The sequence below is a fragment of the Nomascus leucogenys genome, chromosome 11, assembly GCF_006542625.1.
Source record: "Nomascus leucogenys isolate Asia chromosome 11, Asia_NLE_v1, whole genome shotgun sequence".
In the NCBI taxonomy this organism is placed as follows: Eukaryota; Metazoa; Chordata; class Mammalia; order Primates; family Hylobatidae; genus Nomascus; species Nomascus leucogenys.
The window spans coordinates 117606487-117630044 of NC_044391.1; the positions used below are offsets into that span (position 1 = coordinate 117606487).

The 23558-nt window shown below is 40.6% G+C and overlaps 1 protein-coding gene across 2 annotated transcripts in view; it reads left to right on the forward strand.

The window, feature by feature from the left end:
* PAK2 (p21 (RAC1) activated kinase 2) overlaps window positions 1-23558 on the forward strand; it is a 91059-nt gene that overhangs the window by 54959 nt on the left and 12542 nt on the right. For both annotated transcript variants that reach the window (XM_030823023.1, XM_030823024.1), the window contains exons 3-11: window positions 8509-8609; window positions 9609-9756; window positions 11943-11974; window positions 13194-13301; window positions 14400-14532; window positions 17180-17243; window positions 18673-18721; window positions 19198-19310; window positions 20934-21051. In XM_030823023.1, the coding sequence (XP_030678883.1) occupies window positions 8509-8609; window positions 9609-9756; window positions 11943-11974; window positions 13194-13301; window positions 14400-14532; window positions 17180-17243; window positions 18673-18721; window positions 19198-19310; window positions 20934-21051 (866 nt within the window). The remainder of the gene's footprint in view (window positions 1-8508; window positions 8610-9608; window positions 9757-11942; window positions 11975-13193; window positions 13302-14399; window positions 14533-17179; window positions 17244-18672; window positions 18722-19197; window positions 19311-20933; window positions 21052-23558) is intronic.

Consider the following 23558-nt stretch of genomic DNA (forward strand, 5'->3'; position numbering starts at 1 on the left):
CAAAGAATTAAACAGAAATACAAAGATGGAAAATATGAGAGAAAAGATAACAGTTAAAAGATCTAACTAAGGCCAGGCGTGGTGGCTCACGCTTGTAATCCCAGCACTTTGGGAGGCCGGGGCAGGCGGATCACGAGGTCAGGAGGTCGAGACCACGGTGAAACCCCGTCTCTACTAAAAAAAGAAAAATACAAAAAATTAGCCGGGGGTGGTGGCAGGCGCCTGTAGTCCCAGCTACTCAGAGAGGCTGAGGCAGGAGAATGGCGTGAACCCGGGAGGCGGAGCTTGCAGTGAGCCGAGATCGCGCCACTGCACTCCAGCCTGGGCGACAGAGCGAGACTCTGTCTCAAAAAAAAAAAAAAAAAAGATCTAACTGATGACAAGTGGAGGACACAGCGAATTCTAGCTGTAAGATGGTGGTGTAGAAGCACGCTGGCTTCACTTACTCTGCCCTTGCCACCTCAGAAAACCAAGAACATAACAGCACTAAGATGATCGCCAGCAACATCCAAGAACTCAGATATGAGAAGGAGACAGTTCCCAGGGGCACAGAGAAATGAACTCCAGGCATGCTTCAAGAATCGGACTTCCGTATCTGCAACACCCGTTCCCCCTGTCCGCCTGGCGCCAAGTGTGGGAAAATCTCCCCCAATTCACAGTTTCTACACGGCAAAAAGTGAGATTGAAGAGGGCAACCACCTTCCCCACCATCTTGGGTTACCTGGCAGGAGGCCTGTCCCTGCCTTTTAGCCCACAGGTGGCATAGGGAGTGCCTAAAGGGAGAACTACCCTGAGGACAGCCAGAGGCAAAGGAGGGAGGCGGGATTACTGTTCCGTCTTGGAAACCCTGCTATATAACTCAGCCAAAGGGGATACCACATAGAGCAGCTGTTCAGCAATACCATGGTGTAGGAGGTTTATTCCACAGGACCTTTGGCAAGAACCTTTAGCCACCCTTCCTGTACTGCTACCAGAATATCCCCTTGGGGACTCCTCTCTCCCATTTAGGATGGGCTGCACTCTGCTAGAATCAAGGCAAACCTGGGCTTATGGTGCCATTTAGTGCTGGAAAGGAGGCAGCAACCTAGGCACGGGGGTGGGGAAAAGAAAGAAAATCAACAGGTAAATTACAGAGACTCTAAGCAAACATATCCAATAAAAACCAGACTAAATATCCTCATACTTTTTTGAAAAATGGCTTAAAATTTTCCAAATTTAATGAAAACTGTAAACCCACAGATTCAAGAAATTTAACAAAATTTGAGCATAGGAAACATGAAAACTACCGCCAAGGCTTACCATAATCAAATTGTTTAAAACCAGTGGTAGGGCCGGGAGCAGTGGCTTATGCCTCCAGTCCTAGGATTTTGGGAGGCCAGTGTGGGAGGATCACTTGAGCCCAGGAGTTCAAGACCAGCCTGGGCAACATGGCAAAATCCCATCTCTACAAAAAAAAAAAAAAGAAAGAAAAAAGAAAAATTATCTGGGCAGGGTGGTATGCACCTGTACTCCCAGAATTTGGCAGGAGGATTGCTTGAGCCCAGAGGTTGAGGCCACAGTGAGCCGAGATCGCACCACTGTGCTCCGGCCTGGGTGTCAGAGTGAGACCCTGTTTCAAACCAAAAAAAAAAAAAAAACACAGTGATAGAGAAAATTTTTAAAAGCTACCAGAAAAAAAAAGACTCATTATATATACAGGACAAAGATAGAGTGATCACAGACTTTATCTAAGTAACAGTGCAAGCCAAAAGACAAGGAACAATATCTTTAAAGTATTTAAAGGGAAAAAAATCTATCAGCCTAGAATTGTATACTATTGAAAGTGTCTTTCCAAAACAAAGGAGGGCACAGAATTTTAAATGCGTAAAAGCTGAACGAGTGTATCGTCAGCAGACGTACTACAAAAAATGTTAAGCCCTTCAGGCAGAAGAACGTGATGTCACATGGAAATGTGGACTTACAGGAAAGAATGAAAAGCACTGGAGGTGGCACCTCAGTGGTTCCTGACCTTTTTGGCACCTGGGATTGGTTTCGCGGAAGACAGTTTTCCCACAGACCCAGCGGTGCGGGGGAATGGTTTTGAGATGAAACCATTCCATCTGAGGTCATCAGACGTTAGATTCTCATAAGAAGCGCATAACCTAGATCCCTCGTGTGCGCAGTCCACAATAGGGTTCACGCTATGAGAATCTAACGCGGCCCCGATCTGACAGGAGGTGGAGCTCAGGCGGTGATGCCCACTCACCTGCCACTCGGTTCCTGCTGTGCAGCCGGTTCCTAACAAGCCTCGGATTGGTACCAGTCCGTGGCCTGGGGGTTGGGGACCCCTGTGGTATGCGTTCTTTCTTACCTAAATTTCTTTGAAAGATAATGATTTGAGTTTTTAGGAAACAAAGCACTGATACACCTTGTAACATGGATGAATCCCAAAACATTAAGTAACAAAAGTCATTTGCAAAAGACTGCATGTTGTATGGTCCCATTTATATTAATGAGCACAACAGGCAGAGCTATGGAGACAAAGTAGATTGGTGGTTGCCTGAGGTTTGGGGTGGGGCAGGGGCTGAAATGGGGAGTCATTGCCATTAGGTGCAAGGTTTCTTTTGGGTATGATAAAAATGTTCTAAAGTTAGATTGTGATTATGATTGCACAACTCTAAATATACTAAAACCCATTGGAGTGTACAATTTCAACAGGTGAACATGATAGTATATGAGGAGTTCTAGCTTAAGAAACAACTGAGTAGATAAAAGGGAATCTCAAAATACTTAGTCCAGAAGAAGGCAGAAAAGATTGATAAAAACAGACCTACCTACAAGAAATCTTACTTTAAAACATAAAGCCACAAAATAGGTCAAAATAAAAGGATAGAAGAAGGTGTGTTAACAATTAAAAGAAACCTGGGCTGGCTGTATAAACAGCAAACTAGAGTTTAGAGCTAAAAAATACTATCAGTGATAAAGAAGGTTGTTATTTCGTGATAATAGGACCAGTTCATTAAGATGATATAATAGAACTAAATATTTATCTACCTAATAACAGCTTCAAAATTCATGAAGCAAAAACTGAGAGGATTTTAAGAAGAAACAGACAAATTCAGTTATAATTGGAGATTCCAAAACTTCTTTCAGTAATTGGTAGAAAAAGTAGACATAAAATCGGTAAGGATATAAAAAATTTGAACGTAACTATCGGCCAACTTGACCTAATAGATGTTTATAGAACACTCCACACAATAACAGCAGAATATACATTCTCTTTAAAGACACAAGAGGTATACTTTTAAAAATTCTCAAAAATGTTGGCCGGGCACGGTGGCCTCATACCTGTAATCCCAGCACTTTGGGAGGCTGAGGCGGGCAGATCACTTGAGGTCAGGAGTTCAAGACCAGCCTGGCCAACATGGCGAAACCCCGTCATTACTAAAAATACAAAAACTAGCTGGGCCATGGTGGCAGGCGCATGTAATCCCAGCTACTCGGGAGACTGAGGAAGGAGAATCGTTTGAACCTGGGAGGCGGAGGCTGCAGCGAGCTGAGATTGCACCACTGCACACCACCCTGGGCGACAGAGCGAGACTCCCTGTCAAAATAAATAAATAGGCTGGGCGCGGTGGTTCATGCCTATAATCCCAGCACTTTGCGAGGCCGAGGTGGATGGATCACAAGGTCAGGAGTTCGAGACCAGCCTGACCAACATGGTGAAACCCCGTCTCTACTAAAAATACAAAAATTAGCCAGGCCTGGTGGTGGGCACCTGTAATCCCAGCTACTTGGGAGGCTGAGGCAAAGAATTGCTTGAACCCAGGAGGTGGAGGTTGCAGTGAGCCAAAATTGTGTCACTGCACTCCAGCCTGGGCAACAAAGCAAGACCCTGTCTAAAAAAATAAATAAATAAATAAATAAATAAATAAATAAATAAATAAAGGATTTAATTATTTATTTAATTAAATAAAGTGTGTTCTTGTGACCATAATATGATTCAATTAGAAATCAGTCACAAGAAGTTCTCTGGAAATATTTGGAAAGTAAAGAAAGCACTTCACAAATAAAAAGATACTTTGAAAATATATTAAACTGAATGAAAATTCTAAACATCAATATTTGTAGGATACTGCTAAAGCAATACTTAGTGGAAAAGTTATAGTATTAAACACCATATTAGAAGAAAAGATTTTAAATCAGTGACTTTAGCTAAGCCATCTTAATAAACTAGAAGGGAAGAGCAGACGAAATCCAAAGTAAGTAGAAGAAAGGAAATAATAAAAAGCAAAATGGGAATAAATGAAATAGGGGGGAAAAAGCAGCAGAAAAGGCCGGGCACGGTGGCTCACTCCTGTAATCCCAGCACTTTGGGAGGCCGAGGCGGGCAGATCATGAGGTCAGGAGATCGAGACCATCCTGGCTAACACAGTGAAACCCTGTCTCTACTAAAAATACAAAAAATTAGCCGGGCGTGGTGGCAGGCTTCTGTAGTCCCAGCTACTCGGGAGGCTGAGGCAGGAGAATGGCATGAACCCCAGGGGGCGGAGCCTGCAGTGAGCCAAGATCGTGCCACTGCACTCCAGCCTGGGCGACAGCGAGACTGTCTCAAAAAAAAAAAAAAAAAAAAAAAAAAAGCAAAGGCAGAAAAAAATCACTGCAACCAAAAGTAGATTCATTTAGAAGGCTAATAAAATGGATACACCTGTAGCCAGACTGACGGGGGGGCAGTGGATGGGGAGGAGAGACAAATTACCAATATTGAGAATGAGAGAGGTGGTGGCACCCCTACAGATTTTACAGATACTAAAAAGATAGTATGAACAAATATGTACCAATTTTTTTTTTCTTTTCTCTTTTTTTCATTTTTTTTTTTTGGGAGAATGAGTCTTGCTTTGTTGCCTAGGCTGGAGTGCAGTGGCGCGGTCTTGGCTCACTGCAACCTCCACCTCCCAAGTTCAAGCGATTCTCCTGCCTCAGCCTCCCGAGTAGGTGGGATTGGTTGTAGGCATGCACCACCACGCCCGGCTAATTATCGTATTTTTAGTAGAGACAAGACTTCACCATGTTGGCCAGGCTGGTCTCAAACTCCCTAGCTCAAGTGATGCCTCTGCCTCAGCCTCCCAAAGTGCTAGGATTACAGGCATATGAGCCACTGCGCCTGGCCATTGTGAAATTCTTAGCAAGATTTTAGCACTTGGAATCCAGCAGTGTATAAAAAGGGTAATACGTCATCACCAAGTGGATTTCGTTGGTTTAAGTTTGAAAATCGATTGATGTTATTGACTGTATTAACACAATAGAAAGGGTGAGCCATGGGTTTGTCTCAATACATGTAGAAAAGGCATTTGACAGAACCCAATATCCATTGCTGATAAAAGTGTTCAGCAAACTTGGAATAGAAGAGAATGCCCTTTAGCCTCATAAAAGACATCTTTTAAAAACCTACCATTGGCATTAAACTTAAGGGTAAAAAGAATGACAGTTTTTCCCCTTAGATCAGGAAAAATAAAATTTCTCTTCATCCACTTTTATTCAACAATGTACTGAAGGGTCTAGCTAATGTAGTAAGGCAAACAAAAATTTTTTTTAAGAAAATGAATAAAAGGAATCCAGATTGGAAAGAAGTAAACTTGATTTTATTCACCAACAACATGATTGAATTTTTATAGCAAAATTGTATATTTACAAAAATACTAGTGGAAGTAAGTGTAATAAGGTTTCAGGATATAAGATTCGTATTCAAGAAACAACTGTGTTTCTTTATGGCTGCAATGAATGATTAAAATGGAAATTTTAAAACTGCCATTTGCAATAGTATCAAAATCAGGAAATACCGAGGCAGAAATCTGATGAAACAGTGTGTGCTCTACACTGATAACTACTGCTCTGTTTCTGAGTGTCCCCCAGAGTTCATGTGTTAGAAACTGAAGCCCCAGTAAGACAGTGTTGAGAGATGGGACCTTCAAGAGGCGAAGCGATTGCTCACAGATGGACTCATGTCTTTATTGTGGATGCGCATTGGCTATAAAAGCCAGTTTGGCCCTCGCCTGCTCTCTTTCTTGCAATGTGATGCCTTCTGCTACGTTATGACACAACAAGAAGGACCCTCACCAGATGTGGCTTGTTGATCCTTGATCTGGAGGACTTTCCAGCCTCCAGAGTAACTGTGAGCCAAATGAACTTTTATTTTTTTGAGACAGTCTCACGCTGTGACCCAGGCTGGGGAGTGCAGTGACACAATCTCGTCTCACTGCAGCCTCCACCTCCTGGGTTCAAGCAATTCTCGTGCCACTATACTCGGCTAACATTTGCATTTTAGATACGGTGTTTTGCCATTTGGCCAGATGGGTCTTGAACTCCTGGCCTCATGTGATCTGCCCACCTCAGTCTCCCAAAGTGCTGGGATTACAGGCATGAGCTACTGCCCCCAGCCAGCTTCTAATGTTTATATTAATAAATTGCCTAGGCAGTGGTTCTGATAAAGCGTACCGAACAGATAAAGACAACTACAGACACTGCTGAGAGAAATTTTTAAAGACCTAAATAAATGAAAAGATTTGCCGTTTTCATGGATCGGAAAACTCGACGTTGTTAAGAAATCAAGAAATAAATTCTCAGCCAGGCGCAGTGGCTCATGTCTGTGATCCCAGCACTTTGGCAGGCCAAAGCAGGTGGATCGCTTGAGGCCAGGAATTTGAGACCAGCCTGGCCAACATGGTGAAACCCCATCTCTACAGGGGTTTCACCATGTTGGCCAGGCTGGTCTCAAATTCCTGGCCTCAAGCGATTTTGTAATTTCTTTACAAAAATCAGCCCGGTGTGGTGGCGCATGCCTGTAATCCCAGCTACTCAGGAGGTTGAGGTAGGAGAACTGCTTGAACCTGGGAGGCGGAGGTTGCAGTGAGCTGAGATCACGCCACTGCACTCCAGCCTGGGCAACAGACAGAATGAGACTCCCTCTAAAAAAAAAAAAAAAGAGAAGAAAGAAATTCTCCCTAAAATTCATCTGTACATTCATTCCAATTCTAGTCAGAATTCCAACAGGCTTTCTGTAGAAATTAATAAGCTCACTCTAAAATTCATAGGGAAATGCAGAGGACCTAGATTACCCAAGCAGCTTTGACAAAAGAAAAAGAAGACTCTTACGTGACTTAGTTTCAATGCGTGTTACAAAATGGCAATAAAATAATCAAGGCAGTCTGATAGTGGCATAAAGGCAGACAAACATAATTGCAACAGAGCAGAGCCTCCAGAGATAGACTCACGTATACCGACAACAGTTGACTTTCAACAGTGGTTCCAAACCACAACCAAAATGGTGCTGGCCTTCTAAATGGCAACACTGGAAATGCTGAGGGTAAAAAAACACACTTCCAACATATATATATGTATATATATAAAAAAAAAAATAAAAAGAAGAGTCAAGAACTATCAACTAAAGGGATAAATCAAGAGGAGGAAAACATAAGATCCAGAAAATAGATTCCAGCACAGGGCAGGAGTGAAGGGATGCCATGGATGGTAACTGTGCAGGAAGCCTAGGCATGAGCCATTGCGGATTAGAGCAGGAGGAGCTGAGAGGGAGGGGGCGGGGGGAAGGAACTGACGTGTTGGAGTTTACAGAGAATATTATTGATAGGTGTGTGGCAGAAATGTTGCAGAAATAATTTATAATCGGACCATAGAAAAACTGTATAGCTTTAAAATGTGGCAATTAGTAACTCCACTAAAAAGAAAGGATTAGGCTTGCACAAAAAAGGAGAGGGGGCTTTGTCAACTACTTGTCTTGACAGTGTGTGTTATCTGCGGGGTCACAGTAATGCAGATCTGACTTCCTGATGAATGTAGCTGAGTGGAAATGGGGTTTGTTGTGTTTGCTGTCCACATTGCTCAGTATCTGAGATGTAGCCCTTTGTGAGAGAGCTGGCGCCCGAAGGGGGTGTCTCTTCTGCCTGTGCTCTGTTACTCAGGCCTGCCGTTGGTCACTCCATGTGCCTCCTCATCAGGACAGTGTTTGGTTGTGTCCAGCCCTACTCTATGGCAGGACAGTCTGCCTTACTTCATTCACTAGTTTCCTGTCAGCCAGTTTTTAGGGGAAATCTTCTCTAGAATAACTTTGATCCTAATATGTTTTAGGAAAAATATAAACATAATATGCTGGGCACGCGGTGGCTCACGTCCGTAATCTCAGCACTTTGGGAGGCCGAAGCAGGTGGATCAGGAGTTTGAGACCAGCCTGATCAACATGATGAAACCCTGTCTCTACTAAAAATACAAAAATTAGCCGGGCATGGTGGTGGGCACCTGTAATCCCAGCTACTTGGGAGGCTGAGGCAGGAGGATGGCTTGAACCCGGGAAGCAGAGGTTGCAGTCAGCTGAGATCACACCACTGCACTCCAGCCTGGGCAACAAGAGCGAAACTCCATTTAAAAAAACAAAAGACAAAAAAAAAAATTGTAAGTGCCTTTACTAGTCTTGTTTAAATAGGCTGATTGTTTCTGTTTTTTTCTAATGCCCTCTAGGAAGTAAAAAGAAAGAAAAGGAACGGCCAGAAATTTCTCCTCCATCTGATTTTGAACACACCATCCATGTTGGCTTTGATGCTGTTACTGGAGAATTCACTGTAAGTTTACCTAGTTCGGGCCCATTTATAACATTTAAAACAGCACTCAAACATTTTCCTTCATTATTAAATTTGAAATTAACATTTCAGGCCAGGCGCGGTGGCACACGCCTGTAATCCCAGCACTTTAGGAGGCCAAGGCTGCAGATCATTTGAGGTCAGGAGTTCGGACCAGCATGGCCAACATGGTGAAACCCCGTCTCTACTAAAAATACAAAAAAATTAGCCAAGCGTGGTGGTGTACGCCTGTAATTCCAACTACTCGGGAGGCCGAGGCAGGGGAATCACTTGAACCTGGGAGGTGGATGTTGCAGTGAGCAGAGACTGGGCCATTGCACTCCAGCCTGGGCAAGAAGAGTGAAACTCCGTCTCAAAAAAGGGGAAATTAACATTTCTATCTATATGTTAACTATGAATTCTTCCTGCTTTTTGCTTTTTATAAAAGTGTTAGTGGTTGGATATATCATTTTCCTGGAGAGCAGAGCCTATTAATTATAGTTATACAAAACAGACTTAGAAAAAATAGACCTAGGCCGGGTGCGGTGGCTCACGCCTGTAATCCCAGCACTTTGGGAGGCCGAGGCGGGTGGATCACAAGGTCAGGAGATCGAGACCATCCTGGCTAACACGGTGAAACCCCATCTGTACTAAAAATACAAAAAATTAGCTGGGCGTGGTGGCGGGCACCTGTAGTCCCAGCTACCCGGGAGGCTGAGGCAGGAGAATGGCATGAACCCGGGAGGTGGAGCTTACAGTGAGCCAAGATCTCGCCACTGCACTGCAGCCTGGGTGACAGAGCAAGACTCTGTCTCAAAAAAAGAAAAAAGAAAAAGAAAAAAAAGAAAAAATAGACCTTTAGAAAACGAGATCTTTTAAAATTTAGTCAAACCTACACTCAAAAGATCGGTTCGTTTTGTGTATTTTGTCATTTATCTCTGGAAATTAATTTTATTGCATCAATTTTATACCGTAACTAATTTTTGAATATCTTTTTGTTAGGGCATGCCAGAACAGTGGGCTCGATTACTACAGACCTCCAACATCACCAAACTAGAGCAAAAGAAGAATCCTCAGGCTGTGCTGGATGTCCTAAAGTTCTACGACTCCAACACAGTGAAGCAGAAATATCTGAGCTTCACTCCTCCTGGTAAGACAGTGGCATAAGGCTGGATCAGATGGAGATTTGTGAAGCACTTCTAGATAAAAAGATTACTCTTGGAAAAATGAAAAGCTAAACTATGGTTCTTGTCAATAACGTTTTTTCCCTGGATAGATTCTACCTTTTCTAGACTGATCCAGGGCAGTTCTGAAGCATAATTTGGATCTGTGAATTATGGTAATCTCATAGGTTTGCCAGAAACGGGAATTGATGGATATTTTGGCTTTTTGTTTATTTGGTTTTTTCTCCTCATTGCTGTGTTTTTGTTTTCATTTTTCACTCCTCACTGCTTTTAAATGACTTCCAGCAATCAAAGGAAAAGATGCTGGTTGATAGACATGTTCATACTAGAAATACATTTATTGTTAGTGGGACAAGAGGAGGTTGTTTTGCACAAATTTGAACTAAAAAATGTTTAGCTCCAGTCAAAAACTTAACTCGTAAGTGTGCAGATAATAGAATATATGTATTTTAATATATAAAATAGATAAATCATATATGAAAGAAGCGTTAGAACTAAAAGGATTTATACCTCAGAAATGGAATATCTGGAATATTATCTACATAGTTACAGTAATGTAAATTTTACTTTCTGGATGAATATAGCTGGATGGAAATTGGGTTTGATGTACTTTGTTTTTCCAAGTTGCTCAGTATCTGAGATACACCGTTACCTATGAGAGAACCGGTGAATTGGTATATAGTGTAAGTGTTGGTGTAGTGGATTTTTAAAAATAGTTTTTGTTCAAATAAAGATCAGAATAAAGTTTATACATTGCAGTTGGTTGATATATCTCTTGAATCTGTTTTGATCTTTAGGCTTCCCCTCCCACACACTGGTTCATGCTGTCTTTTCTTACCGTTTATTTATTACAGAAACAAGATCATTTGTCCTGTTTCCCTCAGTTTAGATTTTGCCCACTACATCCTCAGGATGTCATTTTTCAATATGTTTGTCTGTCTCTGAAGTCATACACGTGGTTTTCAAAAGCAATACGATTGAGCTAAAATCATACATGTGATTTTAATTAATTATACTTAATGTTTGCATCCTCACAGAAGCAAAGGCCGTGCGCAAGGGAGAAACAGAAATCTTTCTGCAAGTGATCTTGGCCTTTTCTGTTGAGTCTAGTACACCCTTAGGAAAAGGTCACACTTGCTCCTAGAACTTTTCTATCAACCAGTAAGTCTGTGTGTAAATTAGTAATTTTTTTGAAAAATCAATGTTTGACCACAAAATGGTAGCTTATTTTCACATAGTACACATACATACATATATGTATGTGTGTGTGTGCGCGTGCTTGTGTGTGTGTGTTTTTTGTTTTGTTTTTGAGCCGGAGTTTACTCTTGCCCAGGTTGGAGTGCAATGGTGCAATCTCAGCTTGCCAGAACCTCCGCCTCCCGGGTTCAAGCAATTCTCCTGCCTCAGCCTCCTGAGTAGCTGAGATTACAAGCACGCGCCACCATACCCAGCTAATTTTGTATTTTTAGTAGAGACTGGGTTTCTCCATGTTGGTCAGGCTGGTCTTGAACTGCCGACCTCAAGTGATCTGCCCATCTCTCGGCCTCCCAAAGTGCTAGGATTACAGGCGTGAGCCACCGCGCCTGGCCTGTGTGTATGTTATATATGATATATGTGTGTGTATGTGATATATATGCATATCTATACACACACACACACACATATATACACACACACACATATATATGTCTCTGGGCATTTTTAAAAGAAAAACAAAACAATGTCAGAATTTTACTTTGCACAATTGTCATTGTCTTAATTGTTGCATTAAGTTCCTCAGTCAGTAGTTTTCCGGAAAAAGTATATCAGTAAATTTGTTTTGTTTTAATAAATACAGATTGATAGGTATACTTCAAACTAAATTTTGATAGCTTTATTGAGATATAATTTACATGCAATACAATTCACCCATTTTAAATACATAATTCACTGATTTTTACTAAATTTATAGTTTCATGTAGATTTCTGATTCCTTAGCTTGGTCTTATATACATTCTTATTTGACTACTTGCGTGGTCATTTTTCTCAAGAGTTAATTCAACTTGAAATCAGTTTAAGAACATTTCACTTTCTCTGCTTTATTTTTTTTCCTTTTATCATATCAAAGTGCTATTTCTTGAATTGCTAACATTATGTTTTGTTTCATATTCAGAGAAAGACGGCTTCCCTTCTGGAACACCAGCGGTAAGTTAATGATATTATTTCTTGTATCTCTTGTTCTAATTTAGGTTACCCAAGACAAATCTCAGTTTTTATTTTGCTTTCTAAAATAAATTACAGCCATCAGAGGTAAATAACTACTCAATAGGTGTTTTTAGCTAGCCACCTGATTAGTTGAAGAAGCTGTATTAAATAGAAATTCCTTGATATGATACTTAATATAACTAAAATTTATAATGACCTTCAGAACAGTTTAGCTACCTTTGGTAATGTTAACATATACAAACGTGAATACAAAGAACTTGCTAGCGTGTATGTTCCTCTCCATCCCTCAGTTCTCCTTCTGGTGCTATTTTACTGAATATAGACTGTGGAAAAGTGCCGAACAGTTGAAACGTGTCAGTCTTCAGAGTCATCTGAACCTTAAGTTATCGCATAAACACAGTCAGGTCTTGGAAACAGTCGTTTTATTGGCAGTTTCTCAATTGGGAGGAAACGGTCTCCTGGAGTTTTATTTTTTTATATTTTATTTTATTTATTCATTATTTTATTTTATTTTATTTTATTTTATTTATTTATTTATTTATTTTGAGTTGGAGTCTCATTCTGTCGCCCAGGCTGGAGTGCAGTGGCGCGATCTTGGCTCACTGCATGCTCCGCCTCCCAGGTTCACTCCATTCTCCTGCCTCAGCCTCCCGAGTAGCTGGGACTACAGGCGCCCGCCACCACGACCGGCTAATTTTTTGTGTTTTTAGCAGAGACGGGGTTTCACCCTGTTAGCCAGGTTGGTCTCGATCTCCTGACCTTGTGATCCACCCGCCTTGGCCTCCCAAAGCACTGGGATTACAGGCATCAGCCACCGTGCCTGGCCCCAAATCTGACTGTTTTAAATGTCACCAGATGTTTCTGACATACAAAACCCAGAGGATCCTTGATTTTGGCCTTAACAAGTAACATTGTTTACTTTCAGGACATTGTATATGTATGCTTAGGGTAAATAGTACTTTATTAAAAATATTTGGTACTCACCATATATATATTTCATAAACTTTTTCATAATTCATAGAATCGCCTTATTATGTTAGATTATAATTCTATTGAGTTATCTAAGAGCTAATGAGATTCAGTGGTTTTGAAATGAGCTATCAAAGAAGCAAACTTTTTGAAGTACGTTCATAAAGGGCGATGGTCACATTTAAGCCTATTGGACTTGTTTTCCTTACTTTGCTCATCATCAATGCAGCTGAATGCCAAGGGAACAGAAGCACCCGCAGTAGTGACAGAGGAGGAGGATGATGATGAAGAGACTGCTCCTCCCGTTATTGCCCCACGACCGGATCATACGAAATCAGTGAGTCTTCCATTGGTGATCTAGGCTGTGTGTGTGCGCATGTGTGTTTTAAAAAACAGCAGAGTCTGTATTTGACTTTCAGTGATTGCTTTTAAAAAGCCCTCAAGTTTAAAATCGTTTAGTATGGAGAAATTTAACCAAGAAATCTGTACCCAAAGACCACTCACCAAAAACTAGTTTTCCGAAGATTAAAATGTGATGTCTTTAAAAGTTAACGCACTCACCTCACTGGGCTTTTTTCTTTCTATAGTACACCTTTTCCAGAGGGTTCATCTATTTCCCAAGCTTTCTCTGTTTATCTCAATGTAGATGACGACTAAATCTAAAACTTAGAGCTTTCGTCTTACCCAGATTATGCGTTTTAATCTCCCATTTTACACTTCTCTCAGCGCCTTGATGTTATTCAAAAGGCAGTTGAGAATGAAATTCCTAACCAGGTAAGGGAGAATTTTTAAAATGATGACCTTAAATGGAGCCAGGAAGAGAGGAATGACTGCAGTTACCATTCTGCTGCCTGCACTAATGCAAGTAGAGCATGGGGAAGGTGCTGTGCCATGGAATGGGCTGTGCTCATGGCACAGTGGGCAGGCAGAGCTCAGGGGACGGCCTCTGGATGCCAAGCTGATGGCAGAGGACTCTGTTTTCTTTAGCCTTTAGACCTGGCTGTTTGAAATGGGTGGTAGGCATTATAATTGTGTAAAAACTTTTGTGGGAATTAATAATAGTTCTTTCAACATCAAGGTTTCCGTTCTTTTGCATTTTACTTACCATTTGTAGTAAAAACATGATTTTTAAACCGTGCTTTTTGATACATTGTTATACCATTTTAGACCTGGTCACACTTAAATTTCATTCATGGACCTGCTGTTTTACTAGACAACTTTTCAAATACATACATGCTATGCCAAAGAAAAATGTTTCACATTTATTCTTCTTAGTTACGCATCTTTTATATCTGAAAATATTGTTCTCATCATTTAGAACAATGGAAAAGACTACTTAGTTCAGGTTAAAAATCAAAGAACTGAATTAGTGTGACAGGAAGAATGTCTGAAAACATTATTCCTCAAACCTTAGTAATGAACTGTTTCTCCACAGATTTACACACGGTCTGTAATTGACCCCGTTCCTGCACCAGTTGGTGATTCAAATGTTGATGGTGGTGCCAAGTCTTTAGACAAACAGAAAAAGAAGACTAAGATGACAGATGAAGAGATTATGGAGAAATTAAGTATGTTATCTACATTTTACATCATTGTTAAATTGTTAACAGCTCTTAAAACATTTGGCCCAGACGGATTTTAACTTACACCTTACATTATGACTTAAAGTATAAAGAATAAATTGTTTCCTTATAGCAACAGTAGCTTCAATTACAATCTGGTGATGTCGCCGGGTGTGGTGGCTCACCCCTGAATCCCAGCACTAGGTCAGGAGTTCAAGACCAGCCTGGCCAACATGGTGAAATCCCGTCTCTACCAAAAATACAAAAATTAGCTGGATGTGCTGGCATGTGCCTGTAATCCCAGCTACTTGGAAGCTAAGGCAGGAGAATCACTTGAATCCAGGAGGTGGAGGTTGCAGTGAGCCAAGATTGCGTCACTGGGCTGGGCGCAGTGGCTCACGCCTGTAATCCCAGCACTTTGGGAGGCTGAGGTGGGCGGATCACAAGGTCAAGAGATCGAGACCATCCTGGCCAACATGGTGAAACCCCATCTCTACTAAAAACAAAAATCAGCTGGGCATGGTGGCGCGTGCCTGTAGTACCAGCTGCTTGGGGGGCTGAGGCAAGAGAATCACTTGAACCCGGGAGGCAGAGGTTATAGTGAGCCGAGATTGCGCCACTGCACTCCAGCCTGGCAACAGAGTGAGACTCCATCTCAAAAAAAAAAAAAAAAAAATGCTAACTGGCTGGGCACTGTGGCTCATGCCTGTAATCCCAGCACTTTGGAAGACCAAGGTGGGCGGATCACTTGAGGTCAGGAGCAAGACTAGCCTGGCCAACATGGCAAAACCCCATCTCTACTAAAAAACACAAAAATTAGCAAGGTGTCATGGCAGGTGCCCGTAATCCCAGCTACTTGGGGAGCTAAGGCAGGAGAATCACTTGAACCCGGGAGGCAGAGATTGCAGTGAGCCGAGATCGTGCCACTGCACTCCAGCCTGGGCAAAAGAACGAGACTCAGTCTCAGAAAATAATAATAAATAAAATTAACAATTAAAGAATGCTAATCTAGAGGGTTCAAGGAAAAATACTTTATGGAAGGATTATTTTAAACATAAAGGCTGGGCATAGTGGCTCAAACCTATAATCTCAGTATGTTGGCTGGCCAAGATAGGAGGATAGCTGGAGTCCAGGAGTTCATCGCCCACAACTTAGACCCCGACTCTACCCCCCCCACCCCCCAAAAAAAGAAAACTAACGAGGCATGGTGGTGCATGTCTGTAGTCCCAGCTGACTGGGAGCCTGAGGCAGGAGGATTGCTTGAGCCCATGAGTTCAAGGCTGTAGTGAGCTGTGATTGTGCCACTGCACTCCAGCCTGGGTGACAGAGTGAGACCCTGTCTCTAAAACAAACAAATGTTTATATGCCCCGTGTTTATTTGCTTTTGATTTCTCAGTGCTTTCAAGTATAAACCTGGCTCTTACTCTGTTATTATTATTATCTTTCTTTTTTTTTTTTTTTTTTGAGACAGAGTCTCGCTCTGTCACCCAGGCTGGAGTGCAGTGGCATGGCTCACTGCAATCTCTGCCTCTCCGGTTCAAGTGTTTCTTCTGCCTCAGCCTCCCGAGTAGCTGGGACTACAGGTGTGCGCCGCCACACCCCGCTAATTTTTGTATTTTTAGTAGAGATGGGGTTTCACCATGTTGGCTGGGCTGGTCTCCAACTCCTTACCTCAGGTGTGAGTCACCACGCCTGGCCTGCTCGGTTACTCTGTGGGCATATAAGAACTGTTTTGGGAGAGCTGCTACTTAAAAAAAAAAAAAAAAAAAAAATTAACTAGAATCCTAATTGTCATCGTTCAATTGTGACCTTTAGCTGTCACATCCCCAGTCTTTTTGGTATCTTTTTGCTCTTAGCCCCTTATTATTGATCCTGTTTCTTTGCTTGTTGACTTGAGGTTGGGTACCTACATAAAATTTTTTATGTGAGTTTCCTTGATACAGTCCTGTCTGTTTTTACCTTGAGCAAGTGAAAGTTTAATGTGGTTTTTCATACTAGTAATAAGAATATGTTAGGATTTTATGTCCAACTTCCTAATTTTAAAACCTGTTTCTTGTGACTTTGAACTTTCCTAAAACAAACATATGATTAGTTTGTGTTAGAGCATAGTAATTTTTATGGTAATAAGTGGTTTTCTAAATATATTGAAAGATGATATGTATACTGGAAGAGTCAGAAAGACCATTTAGGGTTTAGATAGCCTTTATTACTTCTAATACTGAGTAGTCTCACCCTTACCTATTCATAGATACATTCAAATATACCTATTTCTATATTCAAATGTATCTGTTTTACATTCAAATATGCCTATTTCCTTGAGATTACCTGATTCTAAAGCTGAACATTTGAGAACCTAATTAATCTCTGACAAACTGGTACAATCTAAAATGAGACCATTATTGAGCAAATGATTAGTTAGGAGGTCTAACCTAATGGAAATAATGTGTCTTCTCGTTTCTGTTACTTTTAAACTTTTATTATGTATTTAAGTTTCTTTAGTGTTTTGTGTTTGAAACCTGTTATTTTTGAAACTTAGTATTATGTTTGAAAATCACTTATAAAAACAGTGGAGTTCATTAAAAGGAATAATAATATCACAATCAATTTACACTTAAAATGCTTGATTGAGCCTCCAGCTTTCTGTTTATTCTAGGAACTATTGTGAGCATAGGTGACCCTAAGAAAAAATATACAAGATATGAAAAAATTGGACAAGGGTAAGTATTTGTGACTGTATTACAATAATATTCAGTATTCAGTATTTCCTGGCTTTATAGCATGATGTTTATTTTGCCTGCTGACATCAAGTACTTATACAGTATTCTGTGAGTGTACCCTTGGGGGATTTGTGTAAATAAATAATGCAGTTATTTGTAGATGCTGTTAAAAAACTGTACTAGTTGTTAGCAATGACTGTGTATCATTATTTTTTCTTAAGTGTCATTTCCCATCCGTGATAAAGAATTAGAGGGAAGAATTGCCCATAAAATATATTTAAAAGACAATAAGAATATTTACTGCAGGATTATAAGCAATTAAAAAATGCATTTAAATCATGTCATTGTGTATTGACTTTTGAGTCTACTGATCTGATTTGTTGTGTAATTTGTATTTTTAAAGTATACTAACTAAACTCCTTTTTTCTGTTGCTTGGAAGCAAATAAACACCTTAATTTTTAATGTTATTAAACTCTGGAAAGCATTCTGTGAATTTAGAGTGAGGGCTGAAGCAATTTTTGAAAACTTCCATATGAATTCCTTCCTCCCTCCCTTCCTTCCCTTCATTCTCTTCCTTCCTTCCTTACTTTTTTTTTTTTTTTTTTTTTTTTTTTTGGTGGAGTCTGTCACCCAGGCTGGAGTGCAGTGACATAATCTCGGCTCACTGCAACCTCTGCCTTCCGGGTTCAAACGATTCTTCTGCCTTAGCCTCCCAAAGTGTTGAGATTACAGGTGTGAGCCACTGCACCAGGCCTGAATTTCTTCCTAACAGCTAAATTCAATTGCAGCATTGGTTTCATGAAAGAGAATTGAAGATTATCTTATTATTTTTGAGCATGAATGAACAAGCAATACCTATCCATATGGATGACCGTCACAAATCCAGTGTTGAATAACAAAAGCAAGTTGCAGAATAATATGTGAAATGAAACTATATGACGTTTAAAAATTAGACAAAGTATATTTTATAGAGATACATATCTGTGTCCTTTGTAGTTAAAAGTATGGAGAAATGCATGAAAATGATGAACATCAAATACAGGATAAACACCAAATACAGACCACCTTTGGGAGGAAGGAGACTGCTGTCAGAAAGGGCTTATGGGAATCTTCAAATTATTTATAGTTATTTGTATCTTAATCAGGGAAGTGTATCCATAAGTATATATTATATATTTTTTTCTTGCTCTTTTTTCCCTACACTTTTGTAGGTCTGAAATATTTCACACATAAGTTTTGGCCACAAGGATTGTCTCTTTTTCTTCCCCCACCCCCTTTCCTCATGTTTTAGCTTTTACTCCTTTTAAGCATGTTAGGTCATCCTGTTCTTTAATTCTTTTTCAGTTGCTTGAAGTGTAAAGTCTTTGGATATTGCAAATGCTAGTGATTTATCAACCTTAAATCTGGTTGTGTGTTTTCTCCCTCTAGGGCTTCTGGTACAGTTTTCACTGCTACTGACGTTGCATTGGGACAGGAGGTAGTTACTTTGTCATAATCCTGGGTGTTACCATTATTTTGTCATATAGGTGGAAACTAGATAAAGCTGGGAAGAAGCAATAGGAATCTCTTTTAAGTTGAACATGTTGTAAGAATTGCTCTACGTATTTTTATAGCACTTCTGTCAGTAAGGGGAACAAAGAAGGAATTATGAGTTTAATATCATAAATAGGAAAATATTTAAAAATTGTTTTCTCAGCTTGAAGTGAAAAGAGGATTAATTCTTAGTATTGGACTGACCGTGGATGTATTAATCAACTTCAAGATAAATCTAAAACCAGGCTCTAAACATTACAAAGCATTATGCACAGGCAACGTGCAAGGAAAAGTGCTACCTAGGAGTCATAGCATTGCGTAATACCGTATACGTACCATAAGTTATTAACTGCTTGGTGTTTGTAATTTTCTAAGAGAATTCGTAAACCTGATTTTTTTTCAATCCTGTTTTCATTATAGGTCGCTATCAAACAAATTAATTTACAGAAACAGCCAAAGAAGGAATTGATCATTAACGAGATTCTGGTGATGAAAGAATTAAAAAATCCCAACATAGTTAACTTCTTGGACAGGTAAATACGAATATTTCTTCAACATTGGGATAAAAATGTAGACGTTTTAAGTCTCATGGTTTGGGGGGGTGGGGCTAACCACTTTAGAATAAACTGTCAGTGCTGAGAAATAAGATTGAAGAAAGAAGAGAGGTAAAAATAGCACACTGCAGTTTTAGAAGGTCCTTCTCTAGAAGGATATCACTTGGCAAGTGAGAGAAGGCAGTTAAATGAAGGCCATAGCTGGTGGTGTTTATGCTCATCTCAAATGACCTGAAGCGAAAACATGAATGGTTGGCTGTGATTCATGTCTTGACTGACAGAGGGGACTGGTTACATGGTTTTTAAACTTGTAGATCAATTTTTATTTCAAATGCTATCCTTCATGGACAAATTGTATGTCTATCAAAACCTCATTTAGTTTAGGAATTAATGTTAAATAACGGACCAAAAAGCAGAATAGAAAATGATGCGTATTGGCCGGGTGCAGTGGCTCACACCTGTAATCCCAGCTACTCAAGAGGCTGAGGCAGGAGAATCGCTTGAACCCAGGAGGTGGAGGTTGCAGTGAGCCAAGATTGCACCACTGCACTCCAGCCTGGGCAACGGAATGAGACTCCATCTCAAAGAAAAAAGAAAGAAAAGAGAATGACGTATATTACTACAACTGCTTTTGAAAAAGCAGTCACATACACGAATGAAAGAAGATTCGTTGAAACTGATAACAGTGGTTGTATTGAAGATAGAGGTTATTATAGGTGATTTTCTTCCATATTTAAATGTGTTTAGAATGAGGAAAAAATAATATGTTTTGAGACTTTAGCCCTAGTTACGGAGAACATGTTCATAGAAATAAACTTTTCAGGCTAGGCGCGGTAGCTCACGCCTATAATCCCAGCACTTTGGGAGGCCGAGGCAGGCGGATCACCACGTCATGAGATCGAGACCATCCTGGCCAACATAGTGAAACCCTGTCTCTACTAAAAATACAAAAATTAGCTGGGCGTGGTGCCGTGCACCTGTAGTCCCAGCTACTGGGGAGGCTGAGGCAGGAGAATTGCCTGAACCCAAGAGGCAGAGGTTGCGGTGAGCCAAGATCCTGCCACTGCACTCCAGCCTGGCAACAGAGCAAGACTCTGTCTCAAAAAAAAAAAATAAAAAATAAACTTTTCAGGTACAGTTCCCTGCTTTTTAAAATAACATTTCAAGTCAGCATAGTATGGTGGTTAAGATAAGCCCTGGGCTTTGGAATTATTGATACTTGGCTTCAGATTCTGGTTCTGTCACTTACTATTAATAGCTATGTGCCCTTGGATGAGTCACTTAACCTCTGCAAGCCTTTGTCTCTTTATCTTTAAAACAGGACTAGTAATTTCTATATTGTAGGGTTATTTTAATCAGAATGATCTGTGTGCATACTCAAACTACAATTGTGGGCAAACTAACTTTAAAATGATTCAGGATCATAACCTCAGTTATTTTTCTGTGCTGTTACGTAGCAGCTTTCCAGTTTTCTTCCTAACTCTCAAGCTACCAGCTCTAGTTTTATTGTTAGGGTGTTTAATATTTGAATTCTTCAACATAGAATACCATGTGTTTAGGAAAAATAAAAGTGTGACTGTATTTGATATGTTGTATTTTTAGTTACCTGGTAGGAGATGAATTGTTTGTGGTCATGGAATACCTTGCTGGGGGGTCACTCACTGATGTGGTAACAGAAACCTGCATGGACGAAGCACAGATTGCTGCTGTATGCAGAGAGGTAGGTTTGCCTCCTCCTTCATATGTTATGGTGATACGTGGTTAGCAAGAAGTGAACAAAAGGAAATTTTTCTGCACAGGTAATTGTTATTGTGGGAGGTGCTTTCTCCGTACACATTCTCTGCAAATTACTCCCTCTCCAGACCATTTCGTTCTACACAGGAGTTTCAGCCCTTTCCTTTAGGTATAAGATAACTTGGGAATGAATTGTGGACCTTTCAAGATCCAGATTCACAAGGAAATTACGGTAGAGTGACGATGATCATTTACCATCCAAACAGGACACTTTTGAGAGTAAAGGGGTGTATATCATTAGAAGTACACCACTCAGGCCGGGCGCGGTGGCTCACGCTTTTAATCCCAGCACTTGGGGAGGCTAAGGCGGGCGGATCACACGGTCAGGAGATCGAGACCATCCTGGCTAACACGGTGAAACCCTGTCTCTACTAAAAATACAAAAAAATTAGCCGGGCATGTTGGCGGGCACCTGTAGTCCCAGCTACTCGGGAGGCTGAGGCAGGAGAATGGTGTGAACCCTGGAGGTGGAGCTTGCAGTAAGCCGAGATCGCACCACTGCACTGCAGCCTGGGCAACAGAGCGAGAGTCCGTCTCAGGAAAAAAAAAAAAAAAAGAAATACACCACTCAGCTGGAAGTGGTGGCTCATGCCTGTAATCCTAGCACTTTGGGAGGCCAAGGCAGGCAGATTCCCTGAGGTTAGGAGTTTGAGACCAGCCTGGGAAACATGGTGAAACCCCATCTCTACTAAAAATACAAAAATTAGCCAGGCATGGTGGTGCGTGCCTGTAATCGCAGCTACTCGGGAGGCTGAGGCAGGAGAATCGCTTGAGCTGGGGAGGCAGACATTGCAGTGAGCCAAGATTGTGCCACTGCACTCCAGCCTGGGTGACAGAGCAAGATTGTCGCAAAAAAAAAAAAAAAAAAAAAAAGAGGCTGGGTACAGTGTCTGTCGCCTGTAATCCCAGCACTTTGGGAGGCCAAGGCGGGCAGATCACGAGGTCAAGAGATCGAGACCATCCTGACCAAGATGGTGAAACCCCGTCTCTACTAAAAATACAAAAATTAGCCGGGCGTGGTGGCACGCGGCTGTAGTCTCAGCTACTCGGGAGGCTGAGACAGGAGATTCGTGTAAACCCAAGAGGCGGAGGTTGCAGTGAGCCGAGATCGTGCCACTGCATTCCAGCCTGGCGACAGAGCAAGACACTGTCTAAAAAAAAAAAAAAGAAAAAACAAAGAAATACGCCACTGAACAGTGGAAACTAGAACTATCTCAGGTCAAGCAGGACACTTATTTGCCTTAAGTATCAATAAGTCTGTGCCTGGCTCCATTGAGTTCACTAATGGTGAAGAAACTGGTTATTTCTTTATATTCATTAATGAATTTCTAGACATACTATTAGCTTAAGCCAGTAGGATTCTGCCAAATTGCCAATTTAAGCCAAAAATAAGCCTTCTTTTTTCCACCTGTATCTGAGCTTTTTCTACAGATGAGATTTGGGCTAATGGTTTGCTTATTGTCACTGAAATTTCTAATATCATAGGAATCGGTGTCACAAAGGGCAAAATTTTAAGTTTATAAGACTATATTGTGTTTTCTATGATTTGGCTTTCAGCAGTTCTTCAGTGACATGTGAATTACAAACTTTGTTCATGTAAGGATGATACATATATATTTCCCTTTTCCATCTGTCATTAAGATGTTAAAAATATTAAAATTTTAATTCTGAGTTGTGTTCTACCTGAGGAATAGTACCTCTTTGGTTGAAGGGAGGAAATAAGAACTCTTGAATAGAATATCAATAGAATATGATAGTCCTTAACAATGGATGCTTGGTCACTGAAAAGCTGATAAAAACAAGAATTTACCTATTTATACTTAATTTTGTTTTTTCTAATACATTTCTTTGTAATTGATATAAAAATTAATTTCGGAAGTTCCTCTAATTTGGGTTTTCTTTTGTGTGCCAGAACTTTTAAACTGTGACAAGTTTGTTTCTGTTTATTTGTACAAGTATTTTCTGGAGCTTTGAATCTGATTATTGCCTGGTAAATGTACTGTGGTAACACCCAATTTTTCCTTGAATGAATAGTAGAAGATTTTGGATGAGATTTTTAGTTGTGCAGACTTTGTTCTCCTCTGATGGGAGTAAGAAATAAAAGCACAGCTAACTCATACCCATAGTTTATATTCAAAAACACTAGAGTGAGCAGATTTTTAAAATGTCATCTCGTTCTCGTTTGTAAGGAAGGGAGGAGTTTACCCCCACTTTGTGACCCAGTGCTCTCTGAAATATGGCATAAGAGGAAAGTTATTCTTGCATCATTCATGTCCAAGTTGTAGATACAGCTTAATATAAAATCGGGCATTGAAGAACATCTTATCTCCAATGAACAACTAAATGGAACCAGGCCACCCAGAATCTTACCTGCTTCTCAGTGGCTCACATTGATTAGCCTTCTGAGTATCTCATATTCAAATGGGAATGATC